A 23,794-nucleotide genomic window follows, 5' to 3' on the forward strand; every position below is an offset into this window, starting at 1 on the left:
TACAGTTATAAACGATTCGATATAAAACTCACAAATCGAATGCGGGACCAACACTTGTCGCTACACACAGTGGATATCAGGACTGGGTATACAGAGGTTTTCTGGGTTCACAGCGGCATTCTGGTGAGTCTTCACAGCTTTCGGTGCGTGACGAAGACTGGCGCGAATCTGGAATTATCCAGACTAAATATAAAACGAGTTCACGTGATGAATTTTGACGCAACGCTATTGGCTGACTGACACCCTATGACCTAAAAATTCTACGTAAGCTAGTTGATGAATAATAATATGTTAAGAGAATAAAGAAACATATGACCTGACATCCTATGCAAATTAAACTGAATGGAACAGCGGTGAAGAAACTAATCGGCGACGACAACAAAGTGTACAATAATCTTAGAATCGGGTTTAATCAAGATGGTTTGATATTGATTTTGAACATTGCGTGAAAGTTTATTACTTATAAAGTTTACAATAGTAATCGAGTTTAATCAAGATGGTTTGATATTGATTTTGAACATTACTTTATGGCTGATTTGTTTTTTTAAGAATATCTAATCATGTACATGAAATCGAGTTTAATCAAGATGCTTAGATATTGATTTTGAACACTGCTTGAACGTTTATTTGCATAGAAAGTATACAATAATCTTTAATCCAGTTTAATCAAGATAGAGAGTTAGTAGACCATTGTTTGAAGGTTTACATGCTTATTAATTATATACATGTATTAGCTATATATTCGAGTTGAATCAAGTTGGTAAATTTGCAATAGTTTATACGTTTAAGAGAAGTGCCTATTCATTCACGATCGCACTGTGTAGATTAGTCAACAAGGATTGCAGCTGAACTAAGCCTTTGTTTTGCTACAAATGTGATTGGATTGCCTTAATCGTTTTCGGTGAATAAGCAAAACTATGTATAATACCGCTTGTAATCGGCTATTCACATGACGGAAAGGAACGTTAATTTACAAGCAGCTGTTAGCACACATTAGGAGAATCGTCTTTCAATTAAGTCTTTCACATTTGTAAATTTATATTGTACTGCTTGAAATCAAGATGAAATTTTTACTAGCAGTTGTTAGTTCTTACTACACGATTTAATCTGTTAGAATTAGGACAAACGTCTTTCAATTAGTCTTTCAAGTTTGTAAATTTTAATTGTGTGGCGTGTGGCAAAGGGAAATGGTAAGGAGAAATATTTTTGTCGAGTGATTTTAAAAGATAATATCTTTACTAGCAGTTTTAAGTAGTCCATAGACTTGATACTATTTTTATAACTATTACTCAGATGTTTTCTATGCATGTAATTATTTTTGTAACATCTTGCCCCGCCCTCTCCCCTCCTCCTCCTCAATACAAACTCCCTCCACCTCCTCACAAAACAAGGTATGATTCACCCCTCGCGTACTACTGTGAATACTTGATTAAATAACAAATGTCTATCCAAGACAAACATTACTTCATGTCCATTATCTAAAAAATATCTTGAGTTTTCTTCATTAGGTTACAGTTGCTTTGAAAAACACTTTCACGTTACAGTAGTTGGCCTTTCTAATGCAAGATGCGTTTAGAAAGAAATATGTCTTAATGGCTACACACTTTGTATCAACTATTCACATCAACGCTGTTTTTATTTTTGGTAATCCATAATAAATGTATTCACTCATTATGAACAAGTCATGACTTGCCCTTTGTATAAACTATTATTGTGCCAACCAAATACCATTAGGTGTGTGTATGACTTAAAGTTGTTCTGTGATGATACATTAAGTATCATTATGTCGATATTACTGGTTATATATTGGGCAGTGTTGCGGATGGAAGCTTGTTCCTAAAATGAGGTTTGACCTGATTTCTGTTTCTGAAGAGACAGACTATTTGAGTAGAAGTAGGCCTATACGAAAGTCTTTCACCTGCGGTTGAAAAGTCCTACAGCCCTCTTTACTCCTGTTGGCGTTCAATGTCGCAACTGACTAACTTTGGTAGGCCTAAGTCCAGTAGACATGGTACTAGGCCAACGTCACCTTAATAAATGTGGGATTTTATTACGCGTTTTTACCTGTAGCTATCGTCGTTACGGCAGCCGTAACGCGATTTTCAACTGCTATTGTTACGGATTTTATTTAAGTAGTTTTCATTTTCTTTTTTGGGAAATAAAGTTCGAAAACAATTCGGTTGAATGATAGTCTGGTTCCAATAGCCAAAGATTCGGATGTAGATTCTATTACTAGGTCAGGGAACCAGACGGTTCCTTAACGATAGCAGTTGAAAATCGCAATACGGCTACCGTAACGATATCCACTGCGTAATTATTATGCATTCGATTCACCCAAATATCGGGGTATCGTGCCAATACTCATTTTACGCAGGCATGGACAGATGCTTGCGGCAGCTTCCACAGTACTAGAGTCTCCGAAATGCTCTGTAAGCAGTCAGAAACGCAGACATACGAACGTAAACCGATATGTTGTCAGTTTCGCCAATCTCGAAGATTCTCGAAAGTGAATAAACTAGTAAAACATATTAAAAATTCGTTAAAGAGCCATTTTCCCTTGAAATTACAGTTAACTAAATGTTCACGGATTTTTCAACATATTAAGCCAGATTAGGAGTCCGTGAAAGCACCCTTAAGAACGTCCCTTGTTTACCCATGGAGGTAGACCCAGTGTACCGTTATGTATAACCAATGATAATCCTCAGTGGCCAGGGTCATCAAAAAAGTGTGAAAATACCCTTACAGGATTAGTCCTATATAAGCCCCATGTAAATGTCCGTGAAACATCTCTTAAAGATTCTTTTCACGGAGAAGTGGACTTTTAATGAATTTTTAAGGGATGAAAATATGACTGAGACTCGCTGTGTGGATACCAGTTTCCTGTACCCGATATAATCGCTACATAATGACCGCGGATGGCGACCACCGTACTCCGGTCGCCGGTTCATATGCAAATTAGTTTCCTGTGTGGCGCAGCATTGCATCATTCTGGGAAGTCCTGAAAAACGCCACACAAGCCCTGAGGCTACGTGAGTATTTGAAGAGTGTATCATCCAAACGTATATTCATCCATTTGGGGGGGAAAGGGGGAACTGCACTATATACATAACTTTAAAAACATGTACAATTTGTCTGAACAACTGTTGCGTTTAAAATATAGACCAGCGCAGCCTGTCAAACTTTTTAGCTATATAGGCAACCACGAGAGGGCATTTTAGGTTACGAAGTGTGTACCAATTGCCACACATGCAGGCAATTCACAGTGGTGTTTTTTTCTATGAAAGTTGGCAACAATATAACTGTGCACCACGTACTGTCATTGTGTATCGTTATGGTGGATGCACAACGACGACAGATGGTATGCACAGCCGTTTTCCCACAGTAAACTTATGCGCGATTTGACCTCTGTGGGGCCATTGTTGTGCACATTTCTATTGGAATGATGACGTCATACACATCGTGTTTAAACTAGTCGATACTGTGCACACATAGGTTGTCTCGATTGTGCAGGTAGCACTGCGCGTGATAACTGCGACACGACGCCATTTTGTGGCAGTGCAGTATCGGCAGACGAAGTCAAGTTGTGTCGTTAGCCGTGATAAGGGCGCGTATAGGTCTCCAAGGCAACGATCATCCTCATCAAGATGCGAGGATTCCTGATGCCATCACTCTTGCTGTTTTCACTGAGTTTTCTTGTCAACATTCCATGGGTATGGACCCAGGGACTACCGACCCAGGCACCATCGGGTAAGTCATGAAGAAACACAGTACATGGAATCGTAGCGACACATATACAGTTCGGAAAATTTTAACTCGTACAATTGTATCAGATCGTCACTTTATTAGACGGCAGCGCGGCCAGTAGTCAGCTATAATATTATGGGCTGTACAGTGTAGTTAGTCAGTAGGCTACATAACAAAGGCTTAGTATTTCGATGTGCTTAATTATTTACTTCGTCGTTTTCCTGTACATCATAAATTGGTTGAATGCAATATTAATTTTGACGACGAGAGTCATATTGGGGAAAGAATTCCATACCTAGACATCACTAAGGTGACATCCTGTGCACAAACCCTATGAGACTGTGTGAAAAATGTTTTCTCAGTAAATGCTTCAATATATTCCCTTCTAAATTTGACTTTTTAAGGACATTTTATCGCTTTCTGATGGCTGATACTAGTGATAGGTCACTTCAGAGAAAACTTATTGATGATATATGTATGGAATTCTTTCCTGTATTGGATATCCTTGTAAAATAAGTGCATGGATCTGAAGGATACGAAGAACTATGTACTTTTTGACAATTATGATAATTTAAGAATGGCATGCATGGAGGTGCCCTCCTCCGCTCCAAGGGGTCCCAGCAACCTAGCCCCATAAATGAGGCCAATTTACCGGACTACCTCCGTAAATAAAGACTACACTTCCACCATATACAAAAACTTGTCGAACTTTGCCAAATTTAGATTTTCTCATTTAGGCTTAGTCTGTAGTTTATTTTTGCTTTAGAAGCATACTCACCCTCTTTATAGGCTAATCAGAGAGTGCTGCCTTTTTCAGATGTCTAATTTTCGTGAAATTTTCAGATTCGTTTGCGCACGTTTGCGTATCAAAATGTCAACACGAAATTTCACGAAAATTAGACATCTGAAAAAGGCAGCACTTTCTGATTAGCCTATAAAGAGGGTGAGTATGCTTCTAAAGCAAAAACAAACTACAAACTAAGCCTAAATGTGAAAATAAAAATTTGACGTAGTTCAACATGATTTTGTACATGGTGGAAGTGTGGCCTTTATTTACGGAGGTAGTCCAGTAAATTGGCCACATTTTTATGGGGTTACCAGCAACCCTGAATTATGCAGTCGAGAAAGAATGTAGTATCCAGACGCCACTTCAGCGGTTGTGTACAAAGTCTATGGAGAGTCAAGACAATTTTCTAACAACATTATTTCCAAGTATTTCCTAACAAATGTGGAATGTTTCTCAGTCTCAGATGTATGTCTTTTCAACATTTTTGCACTGACTGACCTTTATTGAGATGATATATGAAGAAAAAAGTGGCGTCTGGTTCGAGTGGTTGCAACATTCTTTCCGGAAAGATGTATGTATACGAAGTTCACTCAACACTCTGCAGGTGTACAAACCCTATGAGAGTGGACTGAAATTTTTAAAGTGTTTTCTAAGAAAATGCTTGTATTTTCTCACTGCTCAAATTGACTTTGATGACATGAAATTGCTATCTGGGGGCTTGTTAGTCAATACAGAGGAAAATTAGTGAACTTTGCATATGGTAATCTTGCCTTCTTTTCATATCGTTCAGATCGGAAACATTATTCAGTCTGCTTTCGGCTCAAGTAAGGCACGAATTTAAGTGACATTGGTTAATACTTAACATTGAGTGGGTGAAGGGAGATACTACAAAATATTTTTCCAAATTTAAGCTGGTTTATTTTGAAAATGCGACGTCAAGTGTACCGATGCCACTTTTCTATAGTTCCGGATGGGTTGAAGATTTTCCGGACCGGATCAAAAACTGCTTCGCGAAAAGAAATTATCACGCGAGAAAATAAACTTTTTTTAGCCGGGACCACCCGAAAAGCAGTTCATTCAAGAGAACTCAAGCAAATTTTAAAAAGATAGTTAACCTAAAATGTTTTTGAAACTTTTGTCCTGCAGCGCGACGAGCACGTACGGACCGATAAAACCTTTGACCCATCACATGCACAGAACACGTCACATAAAATTTATTACGCGCGAGCATTTGGGTCACGAGCGGCGAAGCCGCGAGGCACGCGACTGGTCTTTTTTCGTGTCAGAATCAGGGGCCCCATGCGTCCGGGTAGACGCGCGCGCCTTGACTAAAGGCTAACTGTACTGTGGTTAGTCTGGTTCCCAGACCAAAAGATTTTGACCATTCCTGATGAATCTTAGATCAGGTCAACCTCGTCCCCAGTGCTTACTTTATTTCCAACCACGTTTCCAATAGTAAGCCCTGGATAGGAAACTTTCTTCCTGTGTCCTGATTCGATACCGCAATTGGCTAGAAATGGATTTATATCGTGTACTTGGTGTTGCTATTCACACCGTGCAGTACGTGTTGTCGCGATCATTCGTCCACGCATTCTCGAAAATATTCATTTCCTTTCCAATTTATTAATATTAATATGATGTGATACTGCATGTTGTCTCGTTAAGATCGTTACAGTTTAATTAAAATAAAATCGTGTTTTCGTTACTCATCACGCCATGCTCGCGTTTTCGTTGCTCACGCCATGCTCGCGCTGCGACGAATTGATTCTGTGTTTCCCCAGACACCGCATACAAAAATAAACGCAAATGCAGCGCACAGGCAGGCTATTCCTCATTTGCATACGTGTTCAAAAATCTTGAACATGCAAATGATCCAATACCAGGGTGAGAGAGCAGGTAGTAGTGGGCGCGTACTGCTCGACACCCTGGGGACTACGTTGTAGGTCAGCTAGCCTCCGGTAATACATTGTATTACAATTTAGGTCACGTGACTAAAACGGGAGGAATTCCTCTTTTTTTCTGAAAATTTCCGAAGTTTGCCGAATTCGTTTCGTCGACAATCGGATAGCGCCCGATTATTCCGAGTATAATATAGGTTTAATTAACTGCTAATTGCTTTTTTTTTTTTTAATTGAGTTGATCATTAATATTCATTGCTTTCATTTACAAAACTTGAAATTCAACGACGATTTTGTGCATCAATATACTTGGATCGTATGGGCGAACTTTTTGCTGCGTCATGTACAATTTTGAATTTGACGACCGTTACCGAGATTTTTCAAAACTCGGTCTTCATTCGGCTCTGCCTGCTAACAGTGCTATTTGGGTGCCTAATTTTGAAGATTCCAGATCAACATTAGTCAATGTCATCTTACTGAAGCATCAAACTGTATTATCGTGACTGTATGATGTTACGAAGCAAGTGATTTATTTAAAAATTTGATCAGAACATTCAAAGCTAAAAGTGATAAAGCGAAATCGGAAACGAAGCCGAGCTTTGAAAGGGCCATCAATGTCGTCATGTTTATTTTTAGCCACGGAGGCTGCCTGACCTACAATTTAGACGTGAGCGTCGGGATATAGACCTTTCTACGCTTGGTTGGCAAACTGCACTTTTGCCAACCACGGGTTGCAATACTATGGAAGGTCCAAGACTGCAAAAATGAAAACGAGTTATTACAGATAACCCAAAAATTATTTTATTGTTGGAAATACAACATTGTCAACAAAGCTACAACATAATTCCTAAACATGCCTTTTTACTTTGTATTGAGGGCGTTTTGGGGAATTTTTTGGGAAAAACATGTTGTCAATCACGGCTTCAATATATGCGCCTGCGGCAGCCCATATAAAATGGCGCCAATGTTTACAAACAAAAGAAAGGTCTATTGTCAGGACTGGGAACCAGACTATACTGTGGTAGACGGCAAAAGGAAATCCGGCCCTCTTGTGAAAAATGAGGAACACCAGGGTACTGATAGTGAATAATTGACAGAGCCAGAGAAAATAAACCCCACACTGGGCATGCTGGTTTTTGATGATGATTTCTGTTTTACACTATAATTAACTCCTTATTCAGTCGACTCACTCCCAAAATGATAGTGTGAATTTGAACTTTCATAAAACTTGAGCGTATCATCAAATCCTAAATGGATGTATCTAAAACGGCACAATCATCCCCTTGAGCTCAAGCAAGACAAGAATTCTTACAGTTGGGAACGTTAAGTCAGAACGTTAATAGCCGAAGGGGAACCTTTTTTTATATTTTTTTTTTTTCTGTTTTATTCAAAGATACAATCAACAATTAAATAACAATAATCTATGTACATGCACAGTTAATCGAAGGGGAACCTGAAGGCACCTTTATAACTGCTTGTTACAATAGTTGTAACTATTGAGCAATTCCAATACCAGACAATCCAAAACCTGAATCAATCAACTTGGCTAAAACCGCATTAAAAAAATGCTGTTTGGTTAAAAGAGAGGCCATATATTGGGCATACTCCGTCAAAATTAGGCCAACCTACTTACAACTGACAATGTCCTTTAAATAGAGGAGCTTTGGGTGGCGGCGCGACAATTGTTTTTATTTTCAAATCAGTTTAGATGTCGTTTCATCAATGGACTGTCACAATGAAAAATATTTAATGGAGCACACTTAGCTCCAGCGGCGTAGCCAGGGTTCTCATCCGGGGGGGGGGGGCGTTTTTTGCTTTCCAAGGGACGTGACAATTAACAACCACTCACGACAAAAAAAATGAAAATTTGATGAAAAATAAGCACACAATAGCGGGAAAAAGGGACTTTATGTTCTTCCATCCAGCTAATCATGGTTACTCTTCTCGGATGCCCAATTTTCAGTGGGGGGGGGCGTGCGGCCCCCCGCCCCCTCCCCACGAAGCTACGCCGCTGGTTAGCTCCTAAGCGTCCCTGGATACAGTGAAGTTTCTCATATTCCACCTTATAAAAGTTTCTCATAGGTCAACAGTTTGCCCAACTCTCTCCTGATTGGATGAGAGCCTCTTTTAACTCTGTATCTAATCTGCATAATATAGAATTGCATTATATTGTTATGCCTAGTGCGTTCTAGAAATTTCCACGCTATCTATGATTAGCCAGATAATTATATGACTATAAACATAGACTTGTCTTAAGTCACTTAGTAGACCAAAATAAATACTAAAGCCAACAAGTAATGTCACTGAGTATAAATGAGTTTATCTTTGGTGGATAAAGTATGTTGACGGAGAACTAACTACATTGTATACGTTTAGTTTTAGTTCGCCTTGTTGGTGGCAGCTCTTCCAACGAAGGTCGAGTAGAGGTCTACTATCAAGGCGAGTGGGGTACGGTCTGCGATGATTATTGGGACCTACAAGATGCTAAGGTCGTCTGTCGCATGCTTGGTTACCCTTCTGCATCCAATGCTTGGAGCAATGCTCACTTCGGCCAAGGATCAGGACAGATCATACTTGACGATGTGAATTGCGGAGGCTATGAATCAAGCATCGCTGACTGTGCACACAGTAGCTGGTTCAGTAATAACTGTGGGCATAGTGAAGATGCCGGAGTAACTTGTGAAGCCACAACTCAAATACCAGGTTGGCGCATCTGTTAGCCAAAGAAAAAAAAACTGATTACTTCATTTGTAATTCATTTTCGATTAAAGCTCACCTATTATAAACGAGGGTTGGGGTTGGGTCCTTTACGATAGTGTTTTTGTTGTTGTGTTGTCAGTTGTCAATACTTTTGATCAGGTTTGTATGTGATGTGTGACTGCCATCACCCCAAATTCATTACATTCTTACAAGTAATAATTGAGACCATGGACAGCTAGTGGACAATACTCTGTATATAATTATGTAAACATATTTGCGATATATTTTTTGTTAAGCTGTGAAAAAAGGACGCTTTGAGGGTTTCGGGGCTTTTTTTAGGCACCCTGTGTTAGTAGTAGATTTGTCGGTTTTTTTTTTTTGCAGTAGTACAGCACGTGTACCTTTTTTTACTATTTTCAGCTGCTACGGTACGTCTAGTTGGTGGCTCTGCAGCCTCGGAAGGTCGAGTTGAAGTCTACTACAGTGGACAGTGGGGTACCGTCTGTGATGATGAGTGGGACATCAACGATGCTAGAGTCGTTTGTCGTCAGCTTGGCTATGCTTATGCCGTTGGGGCAAAGAGTGGTGCTTATTTTGGGCAGGGATCGGGTAGCATCCTCTTGGATAATGTTCGTTGTACCGGATCTGAGTCGACTCTATCAGAATGTGATCATGCCCCGTGGGGACAAGATGATTGTAGTCATGGCGAAGATGCAGGCGTCATCTGCAGCTATTCCCCGACTACTCCCGTGCCTGACGGTAAATTTTACAATCAAGAATGTGCTTAAATATAGAAACCAAAATGCTGAAAAGGCGAATCTCAAAGTACCACACTTATTTTCCTGTTGCTTTAGTTTCAGTTCGTCTTGTTGGTGGCATCTCCTCCTACGAGGGTCGAGTAGAGGTCTACTATCAGGGCGAGTGGGGTACAGTCTGCGATGATGGATGGGACTTACAAGATGCTGAGGTCGTCTGTCGCATGATTGGTTACCCTTCTGCATCCAATGCTTGGAGCAATGCTCACTTCGGCCAGGGATCAGGAAGGATCATCCTTGACGATGTTAGCTGCTATGGCTATGAATCAAGCATTGCTGAATGTTCACACAGAAGCTGGTTCAGTAATAATTGTGGGCATAGCGAAGATGCTGGCGTAACTTGCGGTGAAACAACTCCGATCCCAGGTTGGTGCATCTGTTAGCACAAAAAAGAGTTGATTACTTAATTTTTACTTCGTTTTCAATTAAAGCTCACCTTTTAAGAACAAGGGTTGTGGTTGGTGTGTGTGCTGTCAGTTGGTAATACTTTTGATAAGGTTTTAATGTGATGTGTGATGACTACCATCACCCCAAATCCACCCGAAGGTGCAGGCGTCATCTGCAACCATTCCTCGACTACTCCCGTGCCTGACGGTAAATTGTGCAATCTAGAATATACTTAAATATTGAAACCAACAATGTTGAAAAGGCGAAGGTCAAAGTACCAAACTAATTTTCCTGTTACTTTAGTTTCAGTTCGTCTTGTTGGTGGCAGCTCCTCCAATGAGGGTCGAGTTGAGGTCTTCTACCAAGGCGAGTGGGGTACAGTCTGCGATGATGGATGGGACCTACAAGATGCTGAGGTCGTCTGCCGCATGCTTGGCTTGCCTTCTGCATCCAATGCTTGGAGCAATGCTCACTTCGGCCAGGGATCAGGAAGGATCACCCTTGACGATGTTAGCTGCCATGGCTATGAATCAAGCATCGCTGACTGTTCACACAGAAGCTGGTTTAGTAGTGATTGTGGGCATAGTGAAGATGCTGGAGTAACTTGTCGTGAAACCACAACTCCGATCCCAGGTTGGTGCATCTTAAGCAAAAAAAAAGAGTTGATGACTTCATTTTTACTTCATTTTCAATTAAAGCTCACGTATTAAGTACAAGGGTTGGGGTTGGTGTGTGTGTGTGTGTTGTCAGTTGGTAATACTTTTGATAAGGTTTGTATGTGATGTGTGATGACTACCATCACCCCAAATCCACCCGAAGATGCAGGCGTCATCTGCAACCATTCCTCGACTACTCCCGTGCCTGACGGTAAATTTTGCAATCTAGAATGTACTTAAATATTGAAACCAACAATGTTGAAAAGGCGAAGGTCAAAGTACCAAACTAATTTTCCTGTTGCTTTAGTTTCAGTTCGTCTTGCTGGTGGCAGCTCCTCCAATGAGGGTCGAGTTGAGGTCTTCTACCGAGGCGAGTGGGGCACAGTCTGCGATGATGGATGGGACCTACAAGATGCTGAGGTCGTCTGCCGCATGCTTGGCTTGCCTTCTGCATCCAATGCTTGGAGCAATGCTCACTTCGGCCAGGGATCAGGAAGGATCACCCTTGACGATGTTAGCTGCCATGGCTATGAATCAAGCATCGCTGACTGTTCACACAGAAGCTGGTTTAGTAGTGATTGTGGGCATAGTGAAGATGCTGGAGTAACTTGTCGTGAAACCACAACTCCAATCCCAGGTTGGTTGTCTGTTAATCAAGAGAAATGTTTACTTCATATTTACTTATTCATTTTCGATTAAAGCTCACCTATTATGATTAAGGGTTTGGGTTTAATATGTCCTTTATGATGGCTAGTACATGTATAAACTGAATGTGATGTTTTTGTTGTTTGTGTTGTCGGTTGTTAATACTGTTGGTCAGGTTTACCTGTGCTGTGCTACTTCGTCGGTGTGTATCTCCTTTTATTAGTTAATTAATGATTCATTAGTAGCAAGGGCGGATCCAGAACACAATTTTTTGGGGGAGCCAAAAAAAATCTTGGTCCCCAAAAAAGTGGGTCAAAAACATTACGGCGTGGGGTCCGGGGCCCGCTGAAGGGCTCCGGATAATGTTTGGATTCTAGATGCTCTGTGGGGCGATCTGAGGCAATTTCTGATCACTTTAACCAATGTTTTTTTAGGCAATGTCTGAGGCAATTTCTCATCACTTTAACCAATGCTTTTTTAGGAAAAGATGGTGGTGTACTCATTGCCTGCTGTTATTGCAACGTCACATAAAAAATTAAAACAAAATTGGTTTCTTTTTTTTGGGGGGGGGGCATGGCCCCCTTTGGCCCCCACCCTGGATCCGCCCTTGATTAGTAGTAGAGTTGTACGTTGGTCGGTTGAAAATTGTAGTGCTACAGTACGTTCTGAAAACATCTTATCATCGTTGACCGTTTCAGCTGCATCGCTCCGTCTAGTGGGTGGCTCTGCAGCTTGGGAAGGTCGAGTTGAAGTCTACCACAATGGACAGTGGGGTACTGTCTGTGATGATGAGTGGGACATCAACGATGCTAGAGTCGTCTGTCGTCAGCTTGGCTTCCCTTCTGCATCCAATGCTTGGAGCAATGCTCACTTTGGCCAAGGATCAGGACAGATCATGCTTGACGATGTCAACTGCTATGGCTATGAATCAAGCATTGCTGAGTGTTCACACAGCAGTTGGTTTAGTAATGACTGTGGGCATAGTGAGGACGCCGGAGTTACTTGCAATTCACCAGAAGCAGGTCAGTGTACTCTGAGAATTAAAACTCCTTAAAATTACGGATCTTTTTCGTCTCTGTTGTGGCGTTCATTTCATGAAAACTACATACTTTTCCGACTGCTAGTTTAATATCGATCAGTATTTTGTGTGTGGAAGCTTGCAGCTGAAAGGAGTATCGGTTTAAATTATAAAGACTGTTTTGTTTGATTGCTGCTCAGGATTTGTGGCGTTTGGCTAGCGAATATTGTATACATGATTGCATTTTCTACAAGTTTCCAAATACAAAAAACGCGCAAAACGGGCGACGAAAACCGACTTTTCATACTGAGTGGCTGTATATATATTTTATATTTTAACTGGGTAGCCAAATCAGAGGAATCTACTACCGTACTCTCTCGTGGGGCCCAGTAAAGAGAAGACAGTGAGAAGAAATTACGGTTTTAGATGTTGGGAATTTTTTTGAGGGAAAACCCACGGGATCAAGTAGGGATTGAAAACCCAATCCACATATTGGCCCAGGCACGAATCAAAACCGGGCCACAGCGGTGGAAGGCGATGAAAGTACTTTCTAAGCCAAACGTACTCCCTGAATATCAATGCGTGATCCCGTTGCCATGAAAACTCCAAATGTGACGCGACTATTCCATGCCGACCTATTGTAACAGTGAAACGGGATGCACATCAACTTGTACAATAGCGAAATCTGATACGACTTTGCCTAGCTCTTTTAATGATTCAGCGTATTTGTTTGTGTTCCTATTACCCCTGTAGGCCTCTCCACTGGTGCAGTTGTATGTATTGCTATCTCTTCTTCACTGTTAGTGATCGCGATCATCGCCATCGTCATCATAGTTGCAGTCAGATATATGCGCAAGAAGCCATCCAACAACATGAACATACCCTTGGCATCGGCCGCTGAACCACCGGCCTCTGACCCGAATTCCAACGGTGCCAATATCCTAGCTAACCCTCTCTATAGTGGGGCCCCCCTTTCCCAGCCCGTACCTCGTCAACCACCTCAAGGCTACTACCCAATGCCCTTCAGTGGCCAGCCCCAAATGGTCCAGTCTCAGGTACCTGGTGCCGGATTTCCCCAGTACAACCCTGCACCAGGGGTTGCTCTGGTATCAAACACCGCCAACGCCCACCTGCCACCTCCTGCATATGCTTCAGTGGCTGTTAGTCTGCCAGCCTACACCGGCATGGCTTCCCAACCTCAGCCCCAGCCCCTGCCTCAGCCCAAGCCCCTGCCCCAGCCCCAGCCCGAGCCCCATCCCCAGCCCCTGTCCCAGCCCCTGTCCCAGCCTCAGACCAAGCCTTAGCCACCGGCCACAGCCCCAGCAACAGCTACAGCCACAAGCCCAACCCGAGCCCCTGCCCCAGCCACAGACCCAGCCCCTGCCCCATGCAGCCACAGACCCAGACACAGACCCAGACCCAGCCATAGGCCCAGCCCCAACCTCAGTCCTCGGCCCCAGTTTACGAGTCCTCTTTGCCTGGCCCAGATGCTGATGCTGGTAGCACTATCGAAGTTACCAGGACCAACACAAACGGAGTGTCAGTTTAAGAATGTTTGTGATCGAAACTCGCAAACACCGCAAACGATCAAGGATTTTTTTGTATGTTTACAATCTCAGAATTTTTTTAATTTTGACTTGATGCGATATGTTTTAATCGTAATAAATAATAATAATACATGTGTCATTTTCTCCGTTACAGCTATAAAATTGTATGAAACATGAATGCAGTCAGTTGAAGGTGCGAGATTGATTTTGAAAGAAAAAACCTCCGATTTGGGTCTTCAAAAGAAGCTTACTTTGGAACTTTCTAAAATTGCTCCGGAGAAGCATTGTATTTTTTCCAGAACAGATATCAGTTGTTTTAATCCAACTTATAAGATTGTCTTTCATATAGTTTTAGGTATCGCATAAAATGTGAAAATTCGTTAAAAGAAAAAACAAAATACAAACGATTGAAGAGCGTGAAAATTGTATCGTTGCATATGCTAACACTCAGATGGTTAGATATTGATTTTGAGTATTGCTTAAACGTTTATTTGCTTATGAAGGGTACAATTATCATATAATCGAGTTTAAGAAAGGTAGTTAGATATTGAGTTTGAGCATTGCTTGAACGTTTATTTGCTTATAAAGTATACAATAATCGAGTTTAATCAAGATCGTTAGATATTGATTTTGAACATTGCTTGAACGTTTATTTAGGGAATAGGCCTCTACAACGTGTGCTTGGTCGGTTTTAAATAATTTGTTTAAGACCGGTTTGGAGTCTGGATGCTGATAATGACCCGAGCCGAAGCACATATTTATACCGGCCAAGCACATATTTATTTCCATTCATTAATACCTTTTCGGTCCAAAAGCCAAAATGTTTCGGTCCAAAAAGCAAAACAAATAAAAAAAAAACCCACATATATATATGCATTTCCGACGATTTTGTTCAATGTTTTTTTAAACGCCCCTCTAGCTATATCATGGTATTTGCCTCTCAACCGTTTAAGACCGGTCACGTGACGGGCTCTCAACCAATATGTATGGGTAAACTGGCTTTAATTTTTATGCTTATATAATTATTGCTTATAAAGTATACAATAATCATATAATCCATTTTAACCAAGATGGTTAGATATTGTTTGAACATTGCTTTGACGTTTACTTGTTTATGAGGAATATGTTAATCATGTACTAATCGAGTTTTATCAAGATGCTTAGATATTGATTTTGAACACTGGTTGAACGTTTATTTGCTTATAAGGTACACAAAAAATAATTATATAATCGAGTTTAATCGACATGGTTATAGATATTGATTTGGAACATTGCTTGAACGTTGATATGTTTATAAAGTATACAAAAAACCTATTTAATCGAATTTAATCAAAATGGTTAGACATTGAGTAAAAAAACACTGCTTGAACGTTTATTTGCTTAAAAGTGTACACACATAACATAATCGACTTTAATCAATTCAAGATGGTTACACATTGATTTTGAACATTGATTGGATATTCACTTGTTTATGAAGGACATACATTGTATAAACCATTTGATCGATTTTAATCAAGTTGATAACCTTTGAATGGTTTAAACGTTTAAGTGAAATGCCTATTCACAATCACACTGTGTAGATTAGTAATCAAGGATTAGAAAAGTTGCTGCTAAACAAACCCTTTCTCTTGCGACAAATGTGATTGCATTGCCTATTCATTTTCGATGAATAAGCAAAACTATGTATAATACCACTTGTAATCGGCTATTCATAGGACGCAAAGGCTCGTTAAAGTGCCCAAAAGCATTAGTAATATCTCTCAATTGTCTTTCAAATTTGTATTTTATTAAATAGTAAGGACAATCATTTTTATTCTCACTGATTGTAATCAAGATAAATGTTTTACTAGCAGTTGTTATTACACAGATTTAATACATTTAATATGAGGAGAATCGTCTTTCAATTCAGTCTTTCAAATTCGTATATTTTATATTGTGTGGTTTTAGGCGAAAAGAAATGGTAAGAAGAAAGTGATTTTTACGGATAATATTTTTACTAGCAGTTTTTAGGAGTCCATATACTGAGCTTTAAGCTTATTTGTTACTATTTTTGATAACTATTACTCAGATTTTTGCTATGATTATTTTTGTAACAGAACATCGTTTGTTCATTATATTTGAGATAGCCTTTGCCCTATAGCGAAAAGCTTAAAGTTTATAAGTAAAGGTAATGCACAACATTTGCTGTTGCTGTACTTTTCAGAAATGGATGGAATGGGGGTTAGTATTTTATAGAAACAAAATTTGGTTCATAGATGCTGGGGAAACCAAGAAATAAATGCTGTTCTTGTAGTTTGGTTCCCTGACCCTACCTCAGACGAAACGGAGCACTTGAGAGTTATCGGGGAATCGTCAGGTCAGGGAACCAGACTAGCTGGTTCGATTCACGGATGTGTAACCGATTGCAAACAAGAATGTGAACTTACTCAATTTGTGTACTTTGGGGCAGTATTTGAAAAAAGTCAGTCAACTATGGTCGGCCGACCATCGTTTGAAATCGATACGAACATTTTTCATTATTGAAAAGGATAGTAGGCCTACATCAGGTGCCATGATTTCACATGATGCTTGAGACTAATGTTCACTTTCAGTCAAGTAGGGTATTTCGCAATGATTTGGTAATTTTGTTTTGTTGATGTTTGCAAAGGACATTGCCTTTACTATTGTAGAATGTACTTGCGCCTCTTTTTTCATATACAGTTCAGAAGAGTGAATAGTAGTAGGTGAGGGGTGAATCATGCCATGTTTTGTGAGGAGGAAGGAAGAGCTCAGGGCATCGCACGCTTAACCCGTTCCACTACCCTCCTCCGTGCAACATTCTGAGCCCCGCCCTCTCCCCTCCTCCGCCTCCATGCAAAGGTCTTCCTCCTCCTCCTCTCTCAACTCCTCGTCCTTCTCCTCACAAAACAAGGCATGATTTACGCCTCAACTACTACTGTGAATACTTGATTCAAAACAAACGTATACATGTATATCCAAGACAAAAGTATCTCAAAAAATATCTTTATATAAAGGTCACGAGTTTTCTTCATTAGGTTACATATGTGCTTTGAAAAACACTTTCACGTTATAGCCTTGGCCTTGGCCTAAATCATAGTTCCAAATTGTTATAAACTATTCACATAGCGCTGTTTTCATATTTCATGAAGTTTGGTAATCCAAAATAAATCTGTCCCACTTAATATGATGAACAAGTCATGCCCGGCCACTTCGCCGCTTTCCTATACCCGATACCACTTTCACAATAATTACTCATCCCAAATAGTGTAACGATTACACATATTAATGAAGCTTTGGTCTCGATATCTTGAAAGTACATGTAATAGTTTGTAATGTTTGTTTACACGAGGACTACATATTGACCGCGGATGGCGAGCACTGTACTCCGGTCAGGTCACATGCAAATTAGTTTACTGTGTGGTGCGGCATTGTTCACTCAGAAATCCCAAATCCGATCACGCCACACAAGCCATTCAAACCAACGTACCAGCAAGCATTTGAAGAATGAACATGTATTTCCAAAATACGTATAGGCCTATTTACCCATTTGGGGGAAAAAGGAAAAAGTTGCACTATGTATCGTATAAAACATGTCAAATTTGTCTTGATAACTTAAAAGTATAGGCCTATGCCGAACAGCCAGTCAGAACTTACTTTGTAACTAAAGGCAACAAGGACAGGGAATTCTAGGTTACGAAATGGCGTTTCATTAAAGCGTTTTGGAAGCAAAGTTTTTATATCAAGATATAATTAAATGTTTGACTAGTAATCCCATATAATTATTCATACTAAATATAATGTGTTTACGTCACGATCCATGTGTGCAAGTATGATAAAGTGTACCAACCAATTTTACTGATTGCCACGCATTCCCAGTGGGATAAAGATTTTCTTATGCAAATCGCAAACAATCTAACGAAACCGAGACTGCGCACGTCGTCTTTGTGTCGTTATAGTAGATGCACAACAACAAAAGAAGTCGATCCACCATCATACAACATTGTCAAGATTGTGCAGGAAGTACTGCGCGTGTCATAACTGCTATACGACGCCATTTTGTGGCACGGTGCAGTATCGGCAGACGAAGTCAAGTTGTGTCGTTAGTCGTGATAAGGGCGCGTATAGGTCTCCAAGGCAACGACCATCCTCATCAAGATGCAAGGATTCCTAATGTCATCCCTCCTGCTGTTTTCACTGAGTTTTCTTGTCAACATTCCATGGGTATGGACCCAGGGACTACCAACCCAGGCACCATCGGGTAAATCATGAACAGACATAGTACATGTAATCGTAGCGACACATACAGTTCAGAAAATTTGAACTCGGAGAATTACCTATCAGATTGTCACTTTATTAGACGGCAGCGCGGCCAGTAGTCAGCTATAATATTATGGGCTGTACAGTGTAGTTAGTCAGTAGGCTACATAACAAAGGCTTAGTATTTCGATGTGCTTAATTATTTACTTCGTCGTTTTCCTGTACATCATAAATTGGTTGAATGCAATATTAATTTTGACGACGAGACCATCATACAACATTGTCAAGATTGTGCAGGAAGTACTGCGCGTGTCATAACTGCTATACGACGCCATTTTGTGGCACGGTGCAGTATCGGCAGACGAAGTCAAGTTGTGTCGTTAGTCGTGATAAGGGCGCGTATAGGTCTCCAAGGCAACGACCATCCTCATCAAGATGCAAGGATTCCTAATGTCATCCCTCCTGCTGTTTTCACTGAGTTTTCTTTTCAACATTCAATGGGTATGGACTCGGCTAGGTAAGTGTACACCGAGACAGACTTGTGGAATCGTGGGGACACACAGTTCGGAGAATCCGGGGGGGGGGGGGCTTAGCCCAATTAATGTGGCCTATTTACTGGACTACCTCTGTAAATAAAGGTCACACTTGGGGAATTAACTCACAATGTTTGCACTTGTTACCGAATTTATTTTCACATTCAGATAGTATTTTCACATTCATAGTTGATTTATGCTCTAAATAAACACTCACATTGCTAATAACAAATATAGGCCACATTTATGGGGCTGGGGGGGGGGGCTGAGCTTGCACCTTTTATGTATACCTTCACATCGTCACCGTTTTGTACAGACAATGCTAGTTTGAATATGGGATATAGAGCGGCCAGTAGTCAGCTACATGTCATGGGCTAAGTATTTGATGTGTTTTTCTAGTTTTGTTGTACGCAATTGGGCAATTTTGTTTGTGTCGATGATAGTCACATAATTATATTAGATATCCTTTTAAAGTAGTGCACTGATGGATACAGTGCAAAAAGTATATCCTGTTGTCAATTTTTTTTTACCCAAAAAATAAATGCTCCATAAAAATCATATTGCAGAGAGCAGTTACTTGTGGAAAATTGGCAAAGCTGGCTTCATTTCAAGTTTTTTTTTAAAGAGGATATGACCCGTAATTAAGCAGAGAGACCTAAAGAGGTAAATGGCGAAGAACAAAGATTCGATATTGTAGATCCGAACATGTCGCATAAGGCCTTGGATTCATCAGTTAGTTGCGACTTGTTGTCGATATGCTACACGGGCTGACTGTGATTAAAACGTTCAGGAAACAACTAATTAAAATTGTTTAATGCTTTTCTCTTCAATGAAATTATAAATTACAAAAAAAAACTTGATAAAAAAATAAAAATACATTAAAAACTTGACTATTTCTCCATCCACTCCGATCCTTTTTACCCCATTTCAAGAATTAGGTCCTTAGATTCAGAAATACAATCAATAAGTGAAAGGGGTAATTTTTACTTAGGCCACTCTCAACTGTGATGGCACCAATTTCAATACCTATTCAATTCATATTCAGTGCTTTACCTAGATTCATCAGTGTTTGAATCCGGCTGGCACTTTACACATCTTAATTGAACGTAACATAGACAAAGATTGACGTCATCTTCGGTCATGTGACCTCATCTCAAAGGTGCATGTTTTAATGGCCTGTAAATGGAGAACTTGACTACAGGGTGAGCCAGATTGATCTGGACCCAAGAAAATATGAAAAAATAAGTAGCAATTATCAAAGCAAGTGCGAATGATTATGTTATTGGCTAGCATTTTTAACACACTTTGTTAAATTTTCATGTATTTCCAAAGAACACACGCTAAAACACTCTGACCACGGTTTCATGGTTCAACAAATTGACAGTGAAATCGCGTACTAATGCATTTTAAACAATGCATGGAACCATGGAACCGTGGTCAGAGTGTTTTAGCGTGTATTATTTGGTAGCGCTTGTCTTCAAAATGGTACAATTTATATACAGTAAACTTTCACACACAAAACTGCCCAAATTACCAGCATATAACATATCTCGTTTGCATTTGATTATTGCTACACATTTTGTATATTTTCTTTAAGTTGGTTCCAGAGCATTCTTACTCACCCTGTACACATCGGATTGGGTTGAAATTTTGTATATGGGCCTACATAGACAATTCAGGATGTGTCAAGAGATGGTTCAATCGTCCTTGACGATGTGAATTGCCAAGGATACGCATCTAGCATTGCTGGATGTCAACACCGTAGCCGTTAGTAATACTGTGGTCATAGCGAAAATGCCTCAGTTATTTGTGACCCAGATCGGTAGTCTATTGCATTTACTTCTTTGTAAAAACCTGGCCTATGTGCTTTCCAACAGCATTATGCCTGATTGTGATCAATACGTTGACAAACATACTGTGTCTCATTCTCATTCTTTATAATACCCTTCATTCAGTTTCAGTTCGTCTTGTTGGTGGCATGTCCTCCAATGAGGGTCGAGTTGAGGTTCTCTACCTAGGCCATTGGGGTACAGTCTGCGATGATGGATGGGACCTTAATGACGCCAAGGTCGTATGTCGCATGCTTGGTTACCAGTCGACATTCGGCCATGCTTGGAGCAACGCCTTCTTTGGCCAAGGCTTTGGACGGATTATCCTTGACGATGTCAACTGCTATGGCTTTGAATCAAGCATCGCTGCCTGTCCACACGGCGGCTGGTTTATTAATGATTGTGGGCATAGCCAAGATGCTGGAGTAACTTGCTTCGGAACAATGACAAATCCAAGCACAGGTTGGTGGTCTGTTAATCAAGAGAAAATGTTCTTTTTTTTAAACTTTATTTTCGATTAAATCTCACCTTTTATGAATGAGGGTTGAGGTTAGGTCCTTTACGATGGCTAGTATATACCGTCTGTGATGTTTTTGTTGTTTGTGCTGTCGGTTGTTCAAACTGTTCGTCAGGTTTAACTATGCTGGACTACTGAATTGGTGGGCATCTCCTTTTATTAGTTACTTGATGATCTTTTAGTACGTGTAGTAGATTTGTAGGTCTGTTGATAAATTGAAGTGCTATAGTACGTTCTGAAAATCGTATCCTGTTGACTGTTTCAGCAGCACTGGTCCGTCTAGTTGGTGGCTTTGCATGGGAAGGTCGAGTTGAAGTCTACCACAATGGACAGTGGGGCACCGTTTGTGATGATGAGTGGGACATCAACGATGCTAGAGTCGTCTGTCGTCAGCTTGGCCATGCTTATGCCGTTGGGGCAATAAGTGGTGCTTATTTTGGACAGGGATCGGGTAGCATCCTCCTGGATAATGTTCGTTGTCTTGGCTTTGAGTCGAGTCTGTCAGAATGTGATCATGCGCCGTGGGGACACGAAGATTGTAGTCATGCCGAAGATGCAGGCGTCTTCTGCGGCCATTCTCCGAGACCGACTACGACTACTCCCATTTCTGAAGGTAAATTTTACATTCTAGAATGTACTGAAATATAGAAACTAACAATGTTGAAATGGGGAAGGTCAATGTATTAATTAATTGTCCTGTTGTTTTTTGTTTCAGTTCGTCTAGTTTTAGTTCGCCTCATCGGTGGCAGTTCCTCCTATGAGGGTCGAGTTGAGGTCTTCTACCGAGGCGAGTGGGGCACAGTCTGCGATGATGGATGGGACCTACAAGATGCTGAGGTCGTTTGCCGCATGCTTGGCTTGCCTTCTGCATCCAATGCGTGGAGCAATGCTCACTTCGGCCAGGGATCAGGAAGGATAATCCTTGACGATGTTAACTGCTATGGCTTTGAATCAAGCATCGCTCACTGTTCACACAGAAGCTGGTTTAGTAATAATTGTGGGCATAGCCAAGATGCTGGAGTAACTTGCGGAGCCACAACTCCGATCCCAGGTTGGTGAATCTGTTAGCAAAAAAGGAGTTGATTACTTCATTCTTTCTTTGTTTTCAATTAAAGATCACCTATTAAGAACAAGGGTTGGGGTTGGTGTGTGTGCTGTCAGTTGTTTTGATCAGGTTTGTATGTGATGTGTGATGACTACCATCACCCAAAATCCACCCGAAGATGCGGGCGTCATCTGCGACCATTCATCGACTACTCCCGTGCCTGACGATACATTTTGCAATCTAGAATGTACTTGAATATAGAAACCAAAAATGTTGAAAAGGCGAAGGTCAAAGTACCACACTAATTTTCCTATTGCTTTAGTTTCAGTTCGTCTTGTTGGTGGCAGCTCCTCCAGTGAGGGTCAAGTTGAGGTCTCCTACCAAGGCGAGTGGGGCACAGTCTGCGATGATGGATGGGACCTACAAGATGCTGATGTCGTCTGCCGCATGCTTGGCTTGCCTACTGCATCCCATGCTTGGAGCAATGCTCACTTCGGCCAGGGATCAGGAAGGATCATCCTTGACGATGTAAGCTGCCATGGCTATGAATCTAGCATCGCTGATTGTCAACACAGTAGCTGGTTTAGTCATAACTGTGGGCATAGCGAAGATGCTGGAGTAACTTGCGGTGCCACAACTCCGATCCCAGGTTGGTGCATCTATTAGCAAAAAAAGAGTTGATTACTTCATTCGTACTTCGTTTTCAATTAGAGCTCATTTATTAAGAACAAGGGTAGGGGTTGGTGTGTGTGCTGTCAGTTGGTAACACTTTTGATCAGGCTTGTATGTGATGTGTGATGACTACCATCACCCCAAATCCACCCAAAGATGATGGCGTCATCTGCAACCATTCATCGACTGCTCCCGTGCCTGACGGTAAATTTTGCAATTTAGAATGTACTTAAATATAGAAACCAACAATGTTGAAAAAGGCGAAGGTCAAAGTACCACACTAATTTTCTGTTGCTTTAGTTTCAGTTCGTCTTGTTGGTGGCAGCTCCTCCAATGAGGGTCGAGTTGAGGTCTTCTACCGAGGCGAGTGGGGCACAGTCTGCGATGATGGATGGGACCTCGATGACGCTAACGTTGTCTGCCGCATGCTTAGCTTGCCTTCTGCATCCCATGCTTGGAGCAATGCTCACTTTGGCCAAGGCTCAGGACAGATCGTCCTTGACGATGTCAACTGCCAAGGATATGAATCAAGCATCGCTCACTGTTCACACAGAAGCTGGTTTAGTACTGATTGTGGGCATAACGAAGATGCTGGAGTAACTTGCGGAGAAACCATGAGAACTCCAAACCCAGGTTGGTGGTCTGTTAATCAAGAGAAATGTTTACTTCATTTTTACTTCATTTTTCGCTTAAAGATCACCTATTATGAAAAAGGGTTGGGGTTAGGTGCTTTACGATGGTTAG

At 40.9% G+C, this 23,794-nt stretch overlaps 1 protein-coding gene across 1 annotated transcript in view; it reads left to right on the forward strand.

Moving 5' to 3' along the window:
• Positions 1-3,043: 3,043 nt before the first annotated feature.
• LOC119732356 (deleted in malignant brain tumors 1 protein-like) overlaps positions 3,044-23,794 on the forward strand; it is a 34,852-nt gene continuing 14,101 nt past the window's right edge. Inside the window, exons 1-15 of the mRNA XM_038205814.1 lie at positions 3,044-3,747; positions 8,806-9,132; positions 9,550-9,888; positions 9,990-10,310; positions 10,635-10,964; positions 11,295-11,624; positions 12,331-12,654; positions 13,404-13,953; positions 16,789-16,792; positions 18,323-18,455; positions 20,943-21,278; positions 21,599-21,946; positions 22,049-22,384; positions 22,701-23,027; positions 23,351-23,683. Of these exons, the coding sequence (XP_038061742.1) occupies positions 3,645-3,747; positions 8,806-9,132; positions 9,550-9,888; positions 9,990-10,310; positions 10,635-10,964; positions 11,295-11,624; positions 12,331-12,654; positions 13,404-13,953; positions 16,789-16,792; positions 18,323-18,455; positions 20,943-21,278; positions 21,599-21,946; positions 22,049-22,384; positions 22,701-23,027; positions 23,351-23,683 (4,441 nt within the window). The 5' untranslated portion in view covers positions 3,044-3,644. The remainder of the gene's footprint in view (positions 3,748-8,805; positions 9,133-9,549; positions 9,889-9,989; positions 10,311-10,634; positions 10,965-11,294; positions 11,625-12,330; positions 12,655-13,403; positions 13,954-16,788; positions 16,793-18,322; positions 18,456-20,942; positions 21,279-21,598; positions 21,947-22,048; positions 22,385-22,700; positions 23,028-23,350; positions 23,684-23,794) is intronic.

This window comes from Patiria miniata, unplaced genomic scaffold (assembly GCF_015706575.1).
Source record: "Patiria miniata isolate m_02_andy unplaced genomic scaffold, ASM1570657v1 HiC_scaffold_24, whole genome shotgun sequence".
NCBI classification, from domain to species: domain Eukaryota; kingdom Metazoa; phylum Echinodermata; class Asteroidea; order Valvatida; family Asterinidae; genus Patiria; species Patiria miniata.